The sequence below is a fragment of the Chanodichthys erythropterus genome, chromosome 19 (assembly GCF_024489055.1).
Source record: "Chanodichthys erythropterus isolate Z2021 chromosome 19, ASM2448905v1, whole genome shotgun sequence".
Lineage (NCBI taxonomy): Eukaryota > Metazoa > Chordata > Actinopteri > Cypriniformes > Xenocyprididae > Chanodichthys > Chanodichthys erythropterus.
The window spans coordinates 3,390,968-3,411,565 of NC_090239.1; the positions used below are offsets into that span (position 1 = coordinate 3,390,968).

Below are 20,598 nucleotides of genomic sequence, written 5' to 3' on the forward strand. Positions count from 1 at the left end.
TACGCGTTCACATCATTCTCGGAGTGTTCCAAACGGGATATATCGCCCTCCGAAAGGGCACTTCGGAGTGAAAATAATCATGGACACCATATTGAAGGGTCGTTCCAAACCAAAGTGCTCAAAACTGGCCACTTCAAAGGGCCCTTCGGAATGAAGGATTTCAAAGGGTACAACTGATGGACACTTCAGGCCCCCATGATCCTTTGCACAGGGAAGTTGTTTGATGTCACAGAATGGGTACAGTAGGCTTGGAGTTTGATTTTATCTATAAATGTATGTATAATATTTTTCTATAATACTTTAATATTTATATGAGTTAGATTTGGCACATTATTATGGTCAAAACTAAATTGTACTCAAACAAAAATACTTTACAGCTCTCTTTATCAGTGTTTCAAATACATATACACAATATAGCCTACAATATGATGCAATAAACCAAAAATAAATAAATAAACTAATGTTAAACAAAGGGTGCAGTTCGCACAATCTACTCTTCCTTAAAGGATTAGTCCACTTTTAAATAAACTTTTTACTCACCCCCATGTCATCCAAGATGTCCATGTCTTTCTTTCTTCAGTCGAAAAGAAATGAAAGTTTTTGATGAAAACATTCCAGGATTTTTCTCCATATAGTGGACTTCAATGGGCACCAAACAGTTGAAGGTCAAAATTAGTTTCACTGCAGCTTCAAAGCGTTCTACACAAAACGAGAAATAATGGTCTTATCTAGAGAAACAATCACTCATTTTCTAAAAAAATAAATAATATTTTATACATTTTAACCAGAAATGCTCATCTTGAACTAGCTCTTTTCTTTTTCTTTATTGGAATTCCAGCAGTGTAGACACGTATTACTGCCCTCCACAGGTCAAAGTTTGAACTAATTTTTATATACTATTGAACTAGCATATTGCATATAAAAATTAATTCAAAACTTTGACCTGTGGAGGGCAGTATTACACTTTGCAGTGTCTACACTGCTGGAATTCTAATAGAGAAGAAGAAGAGAGCTAGTTCAAGATGAGCATTTCTGGTTAAAATGTATAAAATTGAATTTTTTGTTTTTTAGAAAATGAGTGATTGTTTCTCTAGATAAGACCCTTATTTCTCGTCTTGTGTAGAACGCTTTGAAGCTGCAGTGAAACTAATTTTGACCTTCAACTGTTTGGTGCCCATTGAAGACCACTATATGGAGAAAAATCCTGGAATGTTTTCTTAAAAAACTTTCATTTCTTTTCGACTGAAGAAAGAAAGACTTGGACATCTCGGATGACATGGGGGTGAGTAAATTATCAGGAAAAGTTTATTTAAAAGTGAACTAATCCTTTAATTGTCTCGTTAAGATGACCCAGAAGTGCGTTCCTTCATCCCTTCGAAGCTCTCACTCCGGAGGGTAAACCCTTTGAAGGGATTAGGGCACAGGGATGAGCCCTTCCGAATGGAACGCAGGGTCTTTCTATGAAACCTGTAAACAGCATTTACCGTTTCTAACTCTATAGCGAAAATAACTCTATAGCGGTTGACCAGAGCACTGCAGTTATTTCTCATTTAAACCATAATTAAATTCTCAAGAATTTAATTTAAACTTCAAGAATTTTTTAAACGTTTAAACTATACTTTGTGAAGAAAACGTTCAGTTTGTCTTGATAAACTTGAATTTCTACTTCTTCGCATTTAAATTCAAAATGCAATTCTGCATCCTATTTGCAACCTCAATTCAAATGCAGAAGTTTAAAAAGCATTCTCAAATCAATTTGGAATAGTGTTAGAATAAAGTTTCTCAACAATCTGCCTGATTTGCGGAATCATTCCTGTCTGTAGCACAAGCACTCGAGTGTTAGAGGATAGTTTGATCCCAGACTTCAGCAATGGAAACAGTAACGGAGATGCTGACTTTACAGCAATGCTCTAGAAACATCATCTCTGAGCATCATTACCGTTCCACTCCACATTGTGATCGTGGTGTGAGTGTTTATTCTGGCCGACCTCCAGTCCAAACAGCTCCGCCTGCAAGACGACACTAAACAAACACACAATGGCCCCTGAAGGTCTGCTGGTGACATCAGGGTCCTGTACTGAAACACTAAGAGAAGACCAGCATGTAAGACCTGTGATTTCTTCATGCAACAAAGCATCGGGTTACTCTTATAATATCATCTTCAACTGAGAGAGCATGATGAGTATTACCTCAGGCTCAGCAAAGAGCTGCTTTTTTTCAGTCAAAGGTTGCAATTACAGTCAACGTGAAATCATGATTGACCCTGTTTTCTTTCTTAATACATGTTCTTGGTCTTACTGTGCAAAACTAGTGCACATTATTACAAAGAGCAACAAAAGTTTATCAAAAGAACTTGCTCCGTCTGACTCAATCCCAAGAATCCTGATGAATCAAATCAAGTCCTGTCCTATTTGTTCTTGTTTCACTCAGAAATGCATCAGATTAAAGAAGTAAAAAGGCTTGCAAATGTTTCATATTGATCTTAAAATGCTCTTGGTTCTTTAGATCAGCACATTTGCTACCGGCATTATCTGTGAACACACACACAAAAAAAGCTTTAAAGTCTTTGACGTGAAAGAATATAGATGGTTTTCTAAAGAAAAAGGGTTCTCTTTTGGCACTGAGCAGTTAAAAAACATCTTTTTGTTCCATCTAGAGCCTTTATCATTTCAAAACTTTAAAACTTGCACATCAGAGCTTCGGTAAATGTTGCTGCACTGTGCAAAATACAAAGTGCTTATAGATGAGAAAGAACAGAGCACAGAGAGCTGAAGTCTTCAAACACTTTCCCTTTGTACGGGGCATGATGACATCCCCAGACAGGACAAAGTGAAAGTGTTGCCCCCTGCTGGGCGGTCAGTATGACCTCTGTGCCAGGCTGGCCATCCTCATCCGCCCTATTTAAGGTTCACGGCTGTGTGCCAATGTCACTATTTCACTGCCATGACGGACCCACAGCTGAGTGTTTCCATGCTCAGATCCCAAATGGACTTCCTGGGCACTTAAAGTCAACATGAAATGACATTCACAACCAATTGTACATCTAAGATGTGACTTGAAACAGGATATTCAACAAGCAAATTGAATTTGAGATATGAGAAGCGGATACAAGACAGCATAGTTTGAAATTAATGAAATACAGTTTGTCAATTATGCGTGTCCAGTGACAGCTGAACACACTTTCAAGTTTGCCTTTACAAATAATAGAAACATGGCAATACTTTTTGTACATTCTTTTTTTAACAGTTCTGTCTTATAATTTATTAGACTTAAACTGTGTGTATTAAACTAATGAAGACAGATGCTCTGGCATTCTCAGTGCTATCAAAGTATTAGTCCCATGTGTGTCAAAATAAAAGTCACACTTTTGACACATCAGCCAAACATAAAAACTCATATAGATGCCAATAATGAAAGTTTTTAATGTTGTTTATATGTCTATCTGGTGTTTTTAACATGCTTTAATACAAACCACGTGCAAATTCATAAGTATTTTCTCTTTAAAACTGCAGTCAGTCTCAAACCCGCAGTTTTTCTGACATCACAAACTACCTTGTAACCAATCACGTTAACGTGTGGATCTCCGAGTGGATCTCATCTGAGCTTGTGCAAGTGAGTGGAGGCGGGGCTGATTATCATATTCATAGATCCGTGTATATTAAATGAGGCAAGGGTAGGGCTGGACAATAATTCAATATCAATATATATCGCGATATAATTCTTTTCGATAACGGTGATATGATTTTTAAACACATTTCCGGTATTTCGATATACATTACAGCATTTCTCATTGACTTGAGGCGCAGCGGTTAGAAAGAGCAGAACAAGATTGGCTATTTGCGTGATGACGTACACCACAGAGACACGCTGCCATCAGCGTATCTATTGGTTAATATGGTTTGTTTAAAATAGTAACGTGGAAAACAGACAGAGTTCAGATAATGTATGTTTCAGTCGATGGATGCGCAAAACGACGATAATCAAAAAGCGTGGACAAAACAGTCACTCTTTGTAAACTGTAAACAGCTAACGTTAGTACCGTGTGCTCTCATGTCCAGTCATTTACACCGTCATCACCCGGGTGTTGATAGCGCGCGAACGCAGGTGAGACCTGAACAGCACACATTGCTATCTGTGTTTAAACTAAACTCATTTGAGCCTTGCTGATTTAAACCTTCAAGAATAAGTCGCGAAAGAGAGAGAACTCGCACGCGCTATGAGAAGATTTGTGTGCGCTCATCCGAAGCGCGCACACGCTTATTTCAGACAGCGCGCAAATACTGAGTTCTCTTTCAAGTCTTGCGCTTCGACGGCCACATTCATACAAAAAATGATGTCAACATGCCCGTCTTGTCGAGTATCCTAGCAAACATAGTCAGTTATGTGTTAAGTGAACGTATAACAGTCGAGAAAGACAGCGCATGTGTAACAGTGTACTGGTTGTCTTAAAGGGAAACAAAAAACTATTCCTGCTGCCTGTTTTTAATGTTAAATCAAATAACAAAGAAATCACTCACTGCTCTTGACTGAATAGTTTTTGTAACTTCAATAATGATTCATCTTATATACAGTAAAGATAATATGCAGTGTTATTTTATATTTGATTACTTTATCCATTTTCTGTACCTGAAAACTACTGTTACATACCTGAAAAACCTGAAAAGCACTGTTTATTTTATTTGAATATTTGCTTTATTGTACTTATTTGTGATGTTGCTTGTAGTTTGATTGTTTGTTCTTATTTTCTTTATTTTTATTTGACAGTAGTCCTATTTTTAGGGTCACGGTTTCGGTGCGGTACGGTACAGACATCCATTGTGGCCGTTCTTGGCAGTTTTTCTGAGGCTATTATATAGTTCATATCGATATCGGAATTATATCGTATCGACCGAAATTTAGAATTATATCGTGATATAAATTTTGGCCATATCGTCCAGCCCTAGGCAAGGGTGTAGAGTTACATTCAAGCTATTTTAAGGCATTAAGTATTTCAAAAATAAGTTATAAGGGATAAAATTATTGACTACAGGGGGACTTCAAAGAAAATATTCAAATATCAGCTGACAACTAAACTTCATATCTTCTGGAATCGACTAGTCTCAGCCTCAGACGTCACGTCCACAGACCGCTGGCTGAACGTCTGATGCATATGCCGCACTTGACTGGAAACACTTCAGGAGTTTTTGAAGTCATCATCTGGTTGGTTGAATTCTACAGGATGTCAGGGCAATGTGTGTTATTTAACGGTCTGAAAACAAATGCAGTGACACCAAACCAGCTCGTGTAAGAAGAAAGCTGTCGTGTTTACAATTGTGACGTGCAAGTGCTTACCAGGATCAACTAAACGCTGATGTGAAGTTTGCGGCTGCATTCTGGCAGTAAACTTGCACAACCTTCTTAAAATGAATAATGTATTAGATGCACGCCGGTCTGTTATTGTAGTGGCATTGACTTTACATTTTCATGCCCTTAAACATGACATGGAACAAAGTGAACTGTGATTGGTTGCATTACATGTCAGTCAAATGTCAGTCCAGACTTTCTGTTGTCAGTCTGAACGTTTGGCTACCCGAGACTAGGAATCTACTGACTACTAAACTACTGTACTGACCATATTTTTGCCTTTGAGAAGTTCTACACACAGAAGAACTTGTTTTTGTTTGTTTTTTTGTCAAGGGGTCTGGTGGGTTTGCTGGACATCTGAGGCCTCCAGAGCCACCTGCCCTTGGCACAGTGATCCAGCAGCATATGCCCATTGAGAAGAGCCAGGAACCACGCAGATAACCTTACGTGACCTTTAGACGAAGCCAGGTCACATGGGCAGCTCTGCTGCATAAATAGATCATGACATCATCTCTACAGGATCAAAACAATCCATTTGCTTGTTAAAATGTCAAGCACTGATGTCTGTTGTTATTCTCTGCTTTTCAAAGTTACATTACATTACTTTCAAAGAGTCATTATTTTATACAAAAGTTTCTGACTCATTCTGTTTCTACAGACCCCATGAAATGCCCTTCACTGTCTTTGTTTTCATTCTCTCTTTATGTGTTTCCTTTTAAAACCCGAAGTTAACGTAGTATATATCAAAGGGCTTGTTGCTTTTTAAGCAGCAAATAGGCTCTGGCCCATCACAGCCTTCTAAAACTACAATTTATGACATTTTCAATGTGCAAAAGCAATGAAGACACTTTCAAAATGTCATACGAACATTTGCATCACCTATAAACCATATGCTATTACTAGACAGACACAGGCTGCATTCGCAATTCCCTTTCTACAGAGCATTTCAGTGGATAAAATGTATATTTCCTAGATGAGATCATTTACAGATAATTTCACTGAAAGACAAAGACTGTAGAGCTGCCTGATATATTGAAATGATAAATAGAAATATCATCATTTTATAGTTGTACCTTAAATAATTTTGTGCCAAAAAAAAAAAAAAATATATATATATATATATATTTATTTATTTATTTTACACTACCATAGTGTTACAATATAGTTATACTTATTTTATAATAATAATTACAATAAAAACAATATAATTATTATTAATGTGTCAACACTCAAATTTTTCAATCTTTTCCCAAAATGTTCAGCCCTAATGATGATTTTATGGAAGAGGATTAGGGCCAAGCAATAATAAAAAAATAAAACCATCTCGACATTAAAGTTGTTCAATTTAGAGAAAAAAGTCGAAATAAAATGTTGAGAATAAACTCATTAAATTACGAGAAAAAAGTTGAGATAAAATGTTGAGAATAAAGTCATTAAATTATGAGAAGAAAGTTGTTAAATTATGAGAACAAATTTGTTAAATTATGAGAAAAATGTCGTTACATTTCAAGAAAAATGTCGTTACATTTCAAGAAAAAAGTCGTTGGGAATAAACTCATTAAATTACGAGAACAAATTCTTGTAATTTAACGAATTTGTTCTCATAATTTAATGAATTTGTTCTCGTAATTTAACGAGTTTATTCTCAACATTTTATTTTGACTTTTTTTCCTCGAAATTTAACGAGTTTATTTTCAACATTTTATCTTGAATTTTTTCTTGAAATTTAAAAAGGTTTTTTTGGTAATTTAACGAGTTTATTCTCAACATTTTATTTTGACTTTTTTCCTCGAAATTTAACGAGTTTATTCTCAACATTTTATTTCGACTTTTTTTCTCTAAATTTAACGAGTTTTTTTCTCGAAATTTAACAACTTTAATCTCGAGATGGTTTTATTTCTTTATTATTGCTTGGCCCTAATCCTCTTCCGTATGATTTACACAAACATGTTTTAAAATTATTTTTATGTTCTATGAAGATTCACTTCCCAACTAAATTATCATGAAAATCATACTAGAATTATTAATTCTTTCCAAATATAGCTAGCTTAATTTTTTCATATTGCAAATTATACTGCAGAAAAACAAAATATTGCAATATATTCAAAAAAAATATTCCAATATCCTGTGTAGATTTACTAAAAAAATACTTTTAGAAATGCACTATATACTGCAGATATCAGCTTCAAAGTTAAGCTTCATGGTGTATAACTGTGATTTCATGGGGTCTGTAGTGTGTTATATCTCCCTGCTGTGCAACTCCTCTCCTTAAGATATTCAAGGCCACACATGACGGATCGGTCATGCTTTGAATAAAGCTCTCTCTCACAGCTTTATCCAGGTGATGGATCACCTCCACCGGGTCTTTTTGCTTCAGTCTCTGGGTCACACCTGTGTACACCACCAGCTCCACTCGTGCATGAAGACCCCCTGAGACCACCTAAACTGTGAGTTACGGAGCACGCAACAGACCTCTGCATCAGAAGGCCCAATGATCCGTGATTCCCAGCTGCTCAGATTCACACATCCTCACGGACAGCTCCGGGAAACAAGGGGAAATTAACCATGCCGAAGGCCGAAGGCTCAGCTGAGGTCTGTGATGTGGAGAAGGCGCTTGATACTCCTTCAAAATGCGGCAGACGTCCGTATGAGGGCGTTTAATCCCAGAGAGGATCCCTAATGAAGGGTGAGCAGACACTGGATACATGATTAATCGCATCACAGGCCTTGATTCGCCACATCAAGGGCAGCACAGCTATATCTTGAAACATGATGAGCTCAAACTAGAAAAAGATGGAATGAAACACATTATTTCTGTCCAACTTGACTGAGTTAAATGCAAATAAATGTTTATTCCACTATAAACTGTTGTTGAGTTTAAATCGTGATGAAGGACATAATGGAGCCAAATGGACACTTGCAGACCACTAAAGGTCAGTCTGATCTGAAGAGTCTTCACACGTTTAAGAAAGTAATTCAATGATGTGTTAATGGTGCTGTAAAACAGCGGGCTACAAACTGGGCTCCAGGGTATTCACAGAAAATTTCAATGAAAAAAGAAGTAAAAACAAAAGTCATTTTTAAAAAGTATTCAATTCTGATTTTAAAGACTTGAAATCTACAATAACAACAAAAACAACAACAATAATAATAATAGTTGTTGTTTTATTCTACAGTAGAACATACACATAAAATTAAAATTAAGTAAATAAATAAATAAAAAAAGCCCTGTCTCCAGAATAAAAAAAATATGAAGGAATGTGTAAAATAAATTGAAAATGTTTGGAATTTATTAGAATTAATATTATTTTATTCTATAGGCAAATCAAAACAAAAGCCAAATATTCTTTTTATATTTAGAATAATTTGTGCTGATGATTCATGGATTTTTTTTAAAGAAAAAGAAATGCATTAGAATAAGAAGAAACATGCCTTACAAAAAAAAAGTAAATAATATCCACTATGATTCCATGCTGACTCTCCACTTTCAAGTGGAAAAAATTGCTTTTACTTCTCAGAACTCTGAATTTATAATGCTTCTTTGAAACATACCACCTTGAACATTTATAATTAAAACCAAGAGTCAGCTCAGAAATATTCAGCATAACTGCATGAAGGATCCCACAGACACACCACTGAGGCTCAAACTGACATGAAGAACTGTTTTAATGGTTCATGCACACTGGCAAAAAAATAAAAATAAAAGCCAAAAAAAAAAATAAAAAAATCAATCATTCTCTCCACAACAAAAACCTTCATTATTGAATTCCTCAGCAGCAACTGCTCAGTCCTATAATCCACAATGGATTTTGCAGCCAAAATCAAGCTACAAGCTAAAACAACTTATATATATGTATATATTACAGTATTTTGCTATTTTAATCTCATAACTAAGACTTAAAGTCAATAGCTTGTTCTACATTTATATAATTCAACAGCATTCCTGTAACTCAATCAGTAGATCATGGTGCGCAACGCCAAGGTCATGGGTTCGATTTCCAAGAAATGCATGAACTGATCAAAAGTAAACCTTGAATGCAAAGCAAATCGCTTTGGATAAAAGTGTCTGTTAAATGCATGAATGAAATCAATAAATTAAAGTAGTTCATTCCCCCCAAAATTATGTTTTATTGTCTTTTTTTCACCATTTTTTCCCAATTAAAGCATTTTAACCATTCCTTTTTCACTTCAAATCAAAATATGATCTTTTCCATTCACATTTATTAATTTAGCAGATGAAACATTGTGATTTATCTCGGAGCTGTCTGTTTGGTTAAAGTCTTTGAATTCCCTGTAGAGAAATGAATGAGAAATACTTGAACGAAGGCTGCTGAAGAGGTGGGCGGTCAATGTTGAGCTTTATTGAGAACATAATCGGCCCTGACCTTCATATTGAGAGGATGAAATGCTCTGGAAGGGGTCAGTTGAGTTTAAGCGTTTGACCTCTCTCTCTGTGTGTGTGTCAGGCAGTCATGCATGCAGATATCTTCTCTAGTGTTTAACCTACATGTGTGCAACTCTCTGTCACTGCAGAGGATCTGTCTCTCTCTTCTCTTCTCCGTCTGTCTTTCATTAACCCCCCACACCCTCAACGGTCTGTTTTTCCAGGGTGTCTCTTGCTTTCTCTCCTTCAACAGTCCAGCAGCGAATGAACAGCTGCCAGTTCGCCTGAAACTCTTTCTGGCCGTCATGCCTTCACCACCAGATACTCAATCCCATTCAGCTGTTTTCAGCTCTGCCATGATCCATTTCTGGGTGCGTGGATGAGCACTTGCTCACTCTGACCGCTGACGTACTGTACGTCTGAAATTGTCATTTGAGAATAAGACATGGGGGACTGGGGTGAAAATGAACAGACAGTATGAATGTTAAAGGGGAGCTATAAAGCCCCTTTTACAAGATGTAATAGAAGTCTCTGGTGTCTCCAGAATGTGTCTGTGAAGTTTCAGCTTAAAAAAAACCTTGATTATAGCTTGTCAAATTTGCTCCTATTTGGGTGTGAGCAAAAACACACCGTTTTTGTGTGTGTCCCTTTAAATGCAAATGATCTGCTGCTCCCGCCCCCTTTCCAGAAGAGGGCGGAGCTTTAAAAGCTCAACAACAACAAAGCTGGAGAATCTCACGCAGCCAAAATGAGGATTGTCAGTAACGGTGTTCAGCCTTACATTGTTCAAACCGGAGTCGACACTGATGGAGAGACTCAGGAAAAAGTTACAACTTTTAGACGTTTCTGAATGGTTAGTGGATAAATTGACTAGTATGTGCCATCATGTTAATCTTATGTCACATCCAGCATTGAATTGACCCTCGTTTGTGAAGCAGTCCGGTGTAAAATGACAGCATTGTAACAACACTCTACTACAACAACTCTTCCTCTTCTCTAAAGCAGCCCAACATGACCTCAAACCCTTTGTTGCGTGTTCTTGTGGGCGGGGTTTATGTAAATCCTAGGGTTAGTGATGTCACCAACCCAAGAAGAAGCTAGTTGAAGTCATTAGCAGCTGTTTGTTGTAGTCCTTAAAAAGCGAAAATATCTCCCTTTGCAATGAACTTTGAGAGTCGTAACTTTGCAGATGTTGTTTATGCTCAAACAGCAACAAAAAAGAGAAATCATAATGTCAAACTTGCATTCAGAATGCAATTTGCACCGCACTGTGACCGAAAAACACAACCAAACAGAAAGAAAAGGAGAAAAAATTAAACTGGTGCTTCAAAGGTTCCAGATCATAGAGCCAAAAAAGTATCTTAAGAATCTATAACACATCACAAACACTTTTAAAAATCAAAATAAATCAGCTTTTTGACACATTTTACCTTTAAAATGATTATCGTTTGGGGATTTTTTGGATGTTTTTGATCACCAAGGCTGTATTTATTTGATCAAAAATACAGTAAAAAACAGTAATATTGTGAAATATTATTAGAATTTAAAATAACTGAATATATTTTAAAATGTAAGTTATTCCTGTGGTGCAAAGCTGAATTTTCAGCATCATTACTCCAGTCTTCAGTGTCACATGATCCTTCAGAAACCATTCTAATATGCTGATTTGCTGCTCAAGAAACATTTCTGATATCAATGTTGAAAACAGTCGTGCTGCTTCATATTTTAGGACACATCAGAATAGAGCCAGATCTCAGAGAAAGTTTGTTGAAACAATGTCTTAATAGCTATTTCACTGTACGGTTCATTTATCATCAAGCCACTCTGCTCTCTAGATAACAGCATTAACATTGACTATTGAAAAAACATACAAACAACATATTGGTTGACAATGAATAGCGTGCATTGATGAATCATGCAACGAGACTAAAAATGTGCATTACAGAAGCAAATGGGGTCAATTCTGATTTCCTGTTGACTTTAATAACGCAAAGTAACAGATGCTTCTGAATGGCATCTCCACGACCCTTCTGCATTTAACAACTGATCATACCCATAAAACGAACAATCCCTGCAGATGCCAGCTCATAAATGCCGCCATTAAGGATTTCCAGTCATTTTCTGCCTCCAGCGGCCTTAATGCAGGACCACATGCTGGACTCTGAAAACACAGCCCTCGTGAGACCGCGGGGAGGCACCTGTTCTGATTAATTCACTCATTAGCCTTTAACAACAGCAGCCAGGTAACCACTTCCTGTCACAGCCGTGGCATGTTTCACACCAGGGGGGAATTGTGGGAAGATGAGCTGCTGTATTACTTTCCCAGAGGAAGTGAGTGCATGAAAATCTTAAAGGAACAGTGCACCCAAAACTTATTGGTTTTCTTTCTTCTGTGAAACACGAACAGGAAATGTTCAATATAATGTCAGAGATTCTGTTTTCCATGCAATAAATGTACCATAAAAGTAGTCCATTCAACTTTTGCACAATGTTCCAAGACCTCTGAAGTCAAATGCTATTGGTTTTCAGTTGTCATGTGACAAATTGTGACATGATGCATATAAAACCATGACCATGACTGAGCTACAGGGAAGATTTTTACGGAGCCCCAGACATGACAGGCAGGAAAAAAATAGTAGGCTAAATCGTGCACACTTTATTGTCACTTTTGATCAATTTAATGCATTCTTACTGAATGAAAGTATTTATTTCTGAAAAGCCAAATCACACTGACCCCCGATTTTGAAGGGTATAGGGAAAAAAAACTTAATAATAAATAAATAAATATATATATATATATATATATATATATATATGTCATTTCACAAAACATCTCCTTTTGTGTTCCACTGAAGAAAGAAAATCAAACACATTCGTACTGACACGGGGGTGAGTAATTGATGACAGCAAGTTTTCATCTTTTGCTGAACTCTAACTTCAAACATGCCAACACACTCACAGAGGTGGGAATGAACTCTCTGGTTTTCCCACACGCTGTGTCTGGAGGGAAAGTGAGCATTTGTAGAAGACTCAGGGACAGTGTTCACACAGTAGTCGACATCCCCTCTCAAACACATGTTGGTAGCAGCGCTGCTTTGATCGCGTGTCTCGGTAACCTTGTTGTCGCATCAACGGTTTCTGGTTTTACACCCCACTGTGACGGGCTCATCTCTCTTCCTTGTGTCTTTTTCTCTGTTCTTTCTTCTGACTTCCACCTCACATCTTTCCATACTCATCTTTCTGGGTTCCTCTCTTCCTTGCCTATATCGCCCATTGATAACTCACAAATGACTGGTAGGCAGTTCTTTCGAATGAATCTGACAGTCAGGAAATCATTCTTAAAGGTGATAGAGAGGATTTTTTCGTCGACTGAGAATCCAAAGACTGTTACTGAGTTTTTGAAATGAGCGCATGCGTAAGAACAACTCCCCTCCTTCACAGTTTCAAAGGAAAGCCTCCTGAAACTCGTGCACGAGTATTGGAACACGAGTGTTTACCACCAGGATTCGCTGTATCGTGTTTTTTGGATTCATTATGTTGGACTCACCGCAGGTAACTCATAATCTGCAGTTGTTACTCATGTCTCCTGACAAAAACACTGCATGCAGCGCTTGTGGAGTGTGGAAAGTTACTGGAGCGCGCAGCCGCGCTCGTCTCTCACAAGGAACGTCACGGCAGTGATTGACAAGCCAGAGGGCCAATCTTTTATGCGATGATCGCGTAAACGATTGGCTGATGTTTTTAAGGCCCTACCTCGTGCACAGATGATGTATATTAATATTATTCCTTTCAGTGCACCTAATAAACAGTCTTTTATCAGTTATTAAAGACAGTTTCAAGTAATATTGCAAAAATGTATAAAACAAAACATCCTCTTTACCACCTTTAAAGTGTTTTAAAGGTTCTTAATTTTGTTTTGGAGTTTCCTACAACAGGTTTACATGCATTCAAGGTGAAAAACACTTAATTTTGTTTTGACGTCAGTTTTAGTGTATCAATTAGAGCATGCGTCCTCATCCTTTCGAAGCGCATCAAAATGGACTTGCTTTTGCAGCTTCTTGACATGAGCAACACAAACCAAACTCTTTCAGTCTCAGCTACAACTACAGTGTTTGAGGGCGGGGCAAAGTAGATGTTGTTTGCCGGCAGCCAATGAAGACCATGGGCTGGCATTATGCAAATTTGTTTGTGCAGGAAGTTGGACTGGAATTATTGACGTCTCATTTCAGTCAGTTCAGAATCGATTCTTTCTTTCAGAAGGGCAAAAACTCCATTTATCTGCAATTTGATCTTTGAAACTTTGCAGACCTTTTACATTACATATTACACACTAACTGAAAGGTAATATCCCAAAAAGCATAATAGGGGCACTTTAAACTCAACAATTATCCATTTGAATTGATCAGAGCAGTTCTAAAGAAATGGAAACTTTACTTTTTAAACATACTTTAATGTATACAACAAATGTTATGCAACCAAACATAATTTCGCTTTTGTTTAGTAAAAAAATTATCATTAATTGGAATCACTGCACATTCTTTTTCAAATCATTCTCTGCATAATTTCTGCTCTTGATGACAATGGTTGCTAATTTAACATAGTTTTACACCAGTACCAGTAAATCTGTACTGTAAACTATAATTAGTGACTATAAGATGCTACATCTCCCCCTCCCATCAGAACACCTGTTTTGTATAAGCGCTCTGATTTAATGAGGATATCTGTGGCTGATCAAGCACCATGTCGCTGTAAACGTTGTGTCATTTATCAAATCTGCCACTAATGCATGCAGCGGGTTTGTTTCATCAGTGCTGCCCCTGAGCTCGCGTCATATAATCACCGTGACTGCATCCACCAAACCCGCTCATTTCATATCAGTTACCGTGTCTATGATGAATGAGCTTTTAACTATTAATGATTGTCTACATGCAATTAACTCAGCAGAGCACACAATAACAATCATCACACGCACGCAAATACACTTAGCATCAGGAGGCGAAGAGAGACTGATTGTTTTCTGTGTTAATTAAGAGCACTTTACCAGTGATGATGTGTTTAGAGAGAGAGAGAGAGAGAGAGAGAGAGAGAGAGAGAGAGAGAGAGAGAGAGAGAGAGAGAGAGACCCCAGCAACTGTTCAGGTTTAGTCTGAACAAATTTAGTCTCTATCTAAACTCCACATGAAAACAAAGCCACTTCATATCATACCATTTGAGGAATAAATGAATTTATTTATCATACAAATAATGCTAAATATATTGAATCATTATAATAAACTTACAGTGATCATCATCTCATAGCGAAATATAGTACTGACAAACCACAAAGTTATCACAATAAAAAGCTCCAGTAAAACACTGAGATGTTCTGTTATTGCCTCTGTTAACAAAGCACAGAAATTCACAAAAGAAGTTGTTTTGGAGAAATATCAGAGCATGTTCTTCATTGAAAATGTGCAACAGTTCATCAGTTGTGCTGCTTTGAGACTTAATCTGCTCTAAAAACTAACTGTGACAAAACCAAGTGAGCTGCTTGCATGTTAAGTAACCTCTAAATTACCTGTCAAAGTCAAAACATTTAGATGAAGTAGAAATAATGTCTTTAATAAACAACTGTGCGGTTTCACTTGTGTGCTCATGATGCCCAAAACTGCTGTTTGACTACACAGGCAGCGCAAAAGGTTTGAGTCGCAGCCACACAGTCATGTGAAAGTTGTAATTGCATAAAGCAATTACTATAAAATGTGACTTACCAGCTGTAAACAGCCTCCCGGCGCAGTACACAGTCAGCACGGACACAACATGCGCGCAGACCGCGGACAGGAGCGCACACTTCGGGCTGTACCGGGTGGACATGGTGCCCGACGGAAATCCACACGGATGTTCCACGCGGATCACGGCTGCACGACCATAATATAGAGCAGCGGCGGCAGACAGACGGCAGCTGAGGACTTCCGACACTTCCTGAAATGTGAGAGACTCTCAGAGCGTCAGGAGCGTTTGGACGCGCGCGCCACACATCAGCTCTCCATGAGCGCACGAGCCATATGAACTCAAACAGCAGCCTCGTGCAATGTTCTGCACGCGAGTGTGTGTGCGCGAGCGTCCTGACGCTTCTGATTTTGGATCAGAAGTGTAAAAACGTAACGAAAATCATAAACAGTTTATAATAACTTTCATTAATATTCTCTAACAAACAACAACAACAACAAAAAAAGATTAACAGACAGTCCTTGTCCTGGTTACAAGGGTCTTTGGCTAAAGAAACATTTTCACAGTTATTGTCTAGCCTAAAAAATATACATTTCATTGACCTCACGTTGATCCTATAATAGTCACTACTCACTATATAAGTTGTCATTTTTGGAACCTGCTGTTGATTTGAGACGAAAAGCTAATGCTAAAATAAATAAATACATAAATAAATTGACTATTAGCTATAGATGTTATTAATTAAAGTTATTTTGAAGTGTTTTCCAAACTGCCAGAGGATAACACGTCTGAAATTGAAGACTCTGCTAAACCCTGTATGGAATAGACGTTTATGTTATTAAGGGGCATTGATCAGTTTAATCTAGTGCCAGTAATTTATGGTTTAAAGGAGTCCTTTATTATGATTTCACTTTTTTAACAATAGTTAGTGTTATGTTGCAAAGGGAGATATTTTCTATTACAGAAATCGCTTTTTAAGGATTACAACAAATGGCTGTTAGAGACTACAACAAGCTTCTTCCGGGTTAATGACATCACTAACCGTAAAATTTACATAAACCCCGCCCACGAGAACACACAACAAAGGGGGCGGGGCCATGTTGGGCTGCTTCAGAGAAGAGGAAGAGTTGTTGTAGTAGAGTGTTGTTATCATGCTGTCATTTTACGCCGCTTCACAAAAAAGAGTCAATTCAACGCTGGATTTGCACAAAAGTTTAACATGACGGCACATGCTAGTGGATGAGTTGAATCAACTCCACAGCAACTACATCAATTTATCCACTAACCATTCAGAAACGTCCAGTTTCATTCTAAAAGTTGTGACTTCTTCCTTAATCTCTCCATCAGTGTCGACTCCGGTTTGAACAATGTTATGATGCGTTCGCGTTCACGCGAATGAGGCAGCGCGAATGACGCGATTCACGCGAATGAGGTGCAGCTAACTACATGATTCACACGAATGAGGCGGCGCTAATGACACGATTCACACGAATGAGGCGGCGCTAATGACGCGATTCACACTAATGAGGCGGCGCGAATTATGTGATTCACGTGAATGAGGTGCAGCTAACTACATGATTCACACGAATGAGGCGGCGCTAATGACACGATTCACATGAATGAGGCGGCGCTAATGACGCGATTCACACGAATGAGGCGGCGCGAATTATGTGATTCACGTGAATGAGGCGGCGCTAATGACGCGATTCACATGAATGAGGCGGCGCGAATTATGTGATTCACGTGAATGAGGCGGCGCTAATGACGCGATTCACATGAATGAGGCGGCGCGAATTATGTGATTCACGTGAATGAGGCGGCGCTAATGACGCGATTCACACGAATGAGGCGGCGCAAATTATGTGATTCACGTGAATGAGGCAGCGCTAATGACGTGATCCACACGAATGAGGCGGCGCTAATGACGCGATTCATGCGAATGAGGCGGCGCGAATTATGTGATTCACGTGAATGAGGCGGCGCTAATGACGTGATTCACACGAATGAGGCGGCGCTAATGACGCGATTCATGCGAATGAGGCAGCGCGAATGACGCGATTCAAGCGAATGTGGCGGTGCGAATTATATGATTCACGTGAATGAGGCGGCATTAATGATGTGATTCACACAAATGAGGCGGCGCAAATTATGTGATTCACACAAATGAGGCGGCGCAAATTATGTGATTCACATGAATGAGGCGGCGCAAATGACGTGATTCACGCGAATGAGGCAGCGCGAATGACGCGATTCACGCGAATGAGGCGGCGCAAATTATGTGATTCACGTGAATGAGGCGGCGCTAATGAGGTGATTCACGCGAATGAGGCGGCGCTAATGACGCGATTCATGCGAATGAGGCGGCGCTAATGAGGTGATTCACGCGAATGAGGCGGCGCAAATGACGTGATTCACGCGAATGAGGCAGCGCGAATGACGCGATTCACGCGAATGAGGCGGCGCTAATGACGTGATTCACGCGAATGAGGCAGCGCGAATGACGCTATTCACGCGAATGAAGCGGCGCAAATTATGTGATTCACGTGAATGAGGCGGCGCTAATGAGGTGATTCACGCGAATGAGGCGGCGCAAATGACGTGATTCACGCGAATGAGGCAGCGCTAATGACGCGATTCACGCGAATCAGGCGGCGCAAATGACGTGATTCACGCGAATGAGGCAGCGCGAATGACGCGATTCACGCGAATGAGGCGGCGCAACTTATGTGATTCACGTGAATGAGGCGGCGCTAATGAGGTGATTCACGCGAATGAGGCAGCGCTAATGACGCGATTCACGCGAATGAGGCGGCGCTAATGACGCGATTCTCACGAATGAGGCGCCGCAAATGACTCGATTCACGCGAATGAGGTGCAGCTAACGACATGATTCACAGGAATGAGGCGGCGCGAATTATGTGATTCACGTGAATGAGGTGCAGCTAACGACATGATTCACACGAATGAGGCGGCGCGAATTATGTGATTCACGTGAATGAGGTGCAGCTAACGACATGATTCACACGAATGAGGCGGCGCTAATGACGTGATTCACACGAATGAGGCGGCGCTAATGACGCGATTCACGTGAATGAGGCGCGCAAATTATGTGATTCACGTGAATGAGGCGGCGCTAATGACGTGATTCACACGAATGAGGCGGCGCTAATGACGCGATTCACATGAATGAGGCGGCACGAATGTCGCGATTCAAGCGAATGAGGCGCCGCGAATTATATGATTCACGTGAATGAGGCGGCATTAATGACACGATTCACACGAATGAGGCGGCGTGAATGCCGCAATTCACGCGAATGAGGCGGCGCTAATGACGCGATTCACACGAATGAGGCGGCGTGAATGCCGCAATTCACGCGAATGAGGCGGAGCTAATGACGCGATTCACGCGAATGAGGTGCCGCAAATGACTCAATTCACATGAATGAGGCTCCGCAAATGACTCAATTCACGCGAATGAGGCGGCGCGAATTACGTGATTCGCACGAATGAGGCGGAGTGAATGACGCGATTCAGACGAATGAGGCAGCGCGAATTACGCGATTCACGCAAATGAGGCAGCGCGGATTGAGCGCTTTGACCGTTTGACACGCGTGTTTTGCGTGAATCGCGCAAATTGAAAAATCGGAACTTTGCCGAAAATTCGCACCGCATTAACCAATCAGAAGCTTGCTCTAGTAGTGACAGAGGCCGAAATTCGAAACAACAATGGAGGACAAAATTATTGTTGCTGTTTAGATACATCTTCTTGCTTTTATAGAATGAAGAAGAGTAAACTCAAAATGTTCAAGCATCCAACTACACGCGAATAGCGCAATTTATTTGCGCAAGTCGCGTCTGGTGTGAACACCCCATAAGGCTGATCACCGTTACTGACAATCCTCATTTTGAACTTAAGTGTCCTCATTTTGTTTGTTGTTGTTGAGCTTTTAAAGCTCCGCCCTCTTTTGGAAAGCTCATTTGCATTTAAAGGGACACACAAAAAAATCGGCGTGTTTTTGCTCACACCCAGATAGGGTCAAATTTGACAAGCTATAATAAATGATTTGTGGGGGATTTTGAGCTGAAACTTCAGACACATTCTGGGGACACCAGAGACTTATATTACATCTTGTGAAATGGGGCATAATATGTCCCCTTTAATTAAAGGATAATAATTCATTGAAATGGTCATCATGCCATTTAAGTCCATAATTAGTATAGGCCTAAGAATAGAATATTCTAAAATATATTCAAATGGCTGAACATGACAAGTAATTCAGAGCCACGGTTACTTCATGTCATGTGAATGACTTCTAATGATGACAGTAAATAAATAATTTAATAATGCAAATGGTTTTCCCTGTTTATGCCACAGTTAGAGTTGAGTGATCGTCATGTGCAGAGCATGCTGGTCCAATACTGCTGCACTGTGAGTTTGTGAATCTGCCCTGATTTACTCCAGCACAGACATGAAATAACCACATCCATGATGAACCTGTGCATTATTCAAAGGCTCACATAAAGAAAATGCAAAACCTCTGACTGCACAAGCAGGAACAATGTGAGCACAATAACAACATCAATAGCGTTTGGTGTGCAGCCACATGAGTGAAAATCTCATTTCGAAAGAGCAAAATACTGTGTGATTTCATCATTCTGTTCTTGCAATACCCCGATTTCAAAAGACCAGACAGGAATGGATCCAAGAGACAGCAGAAATCCATTTGAAACACTTCCTCATCTTAAAGACCGTCCTGTAGCTGGAAAAAAGAAACAGACTTTAACATCAAACCCACATTTAGACAGCGATTAGCTTTCCTCCAATAACGATTTAATGAAATATTAAAGCATGAATGACTGTAAGAGTGAGAGAATATGTCTGAATAATATTACTTACATATGTCACTGTCCATCAGGATTTTTTTTTCTTGAATTGTTCATGGGTCGTTCTGAAATAATATGAAAAAAAATGACTGTGAAATATTTTCATGATTTGTTATCATTTTTTTCTTTTTGTAAAATCAACTTACATTCACTAACCTTGTTTTTACTAATCTCTTTCTTTGTATTAACATTTTTAGTTTCAATTAACTCAATTTTAAGGCAACCATTTCACTTTTTTTTAAAGGGGCTATATGTAGAATTTAGAAACCCTTGCTATT

General features: G+C 39.0%; 1 protein-coding gene across 1 annotated transcript in view; it reads right to left on the reverse strand.

Moving 5' to 3' along the window:
- The window catches only part of adam12 (ADAM metallopeptidase domain 12), a 127,694-nt gene extending 111,945 nt beyond the window's left edge, over positions 1-15,749 (reverse strand). Inside the window, exon 1 of the mRNA XM_067369625.1 lies at positions 15,478-15,749. Coding sequence (XP_067225726.1) covers positions 15,478-15,580 — 103 coding nt within the window. The 5' untranslated portion in view covers positions 15,581-15,749. The remainder of the gene's footprint in view (positions 1-15,477) is intronic.
- Between the last annotated feature and the right edge of the window lie 4,849 nt (positions 15,750-20,598).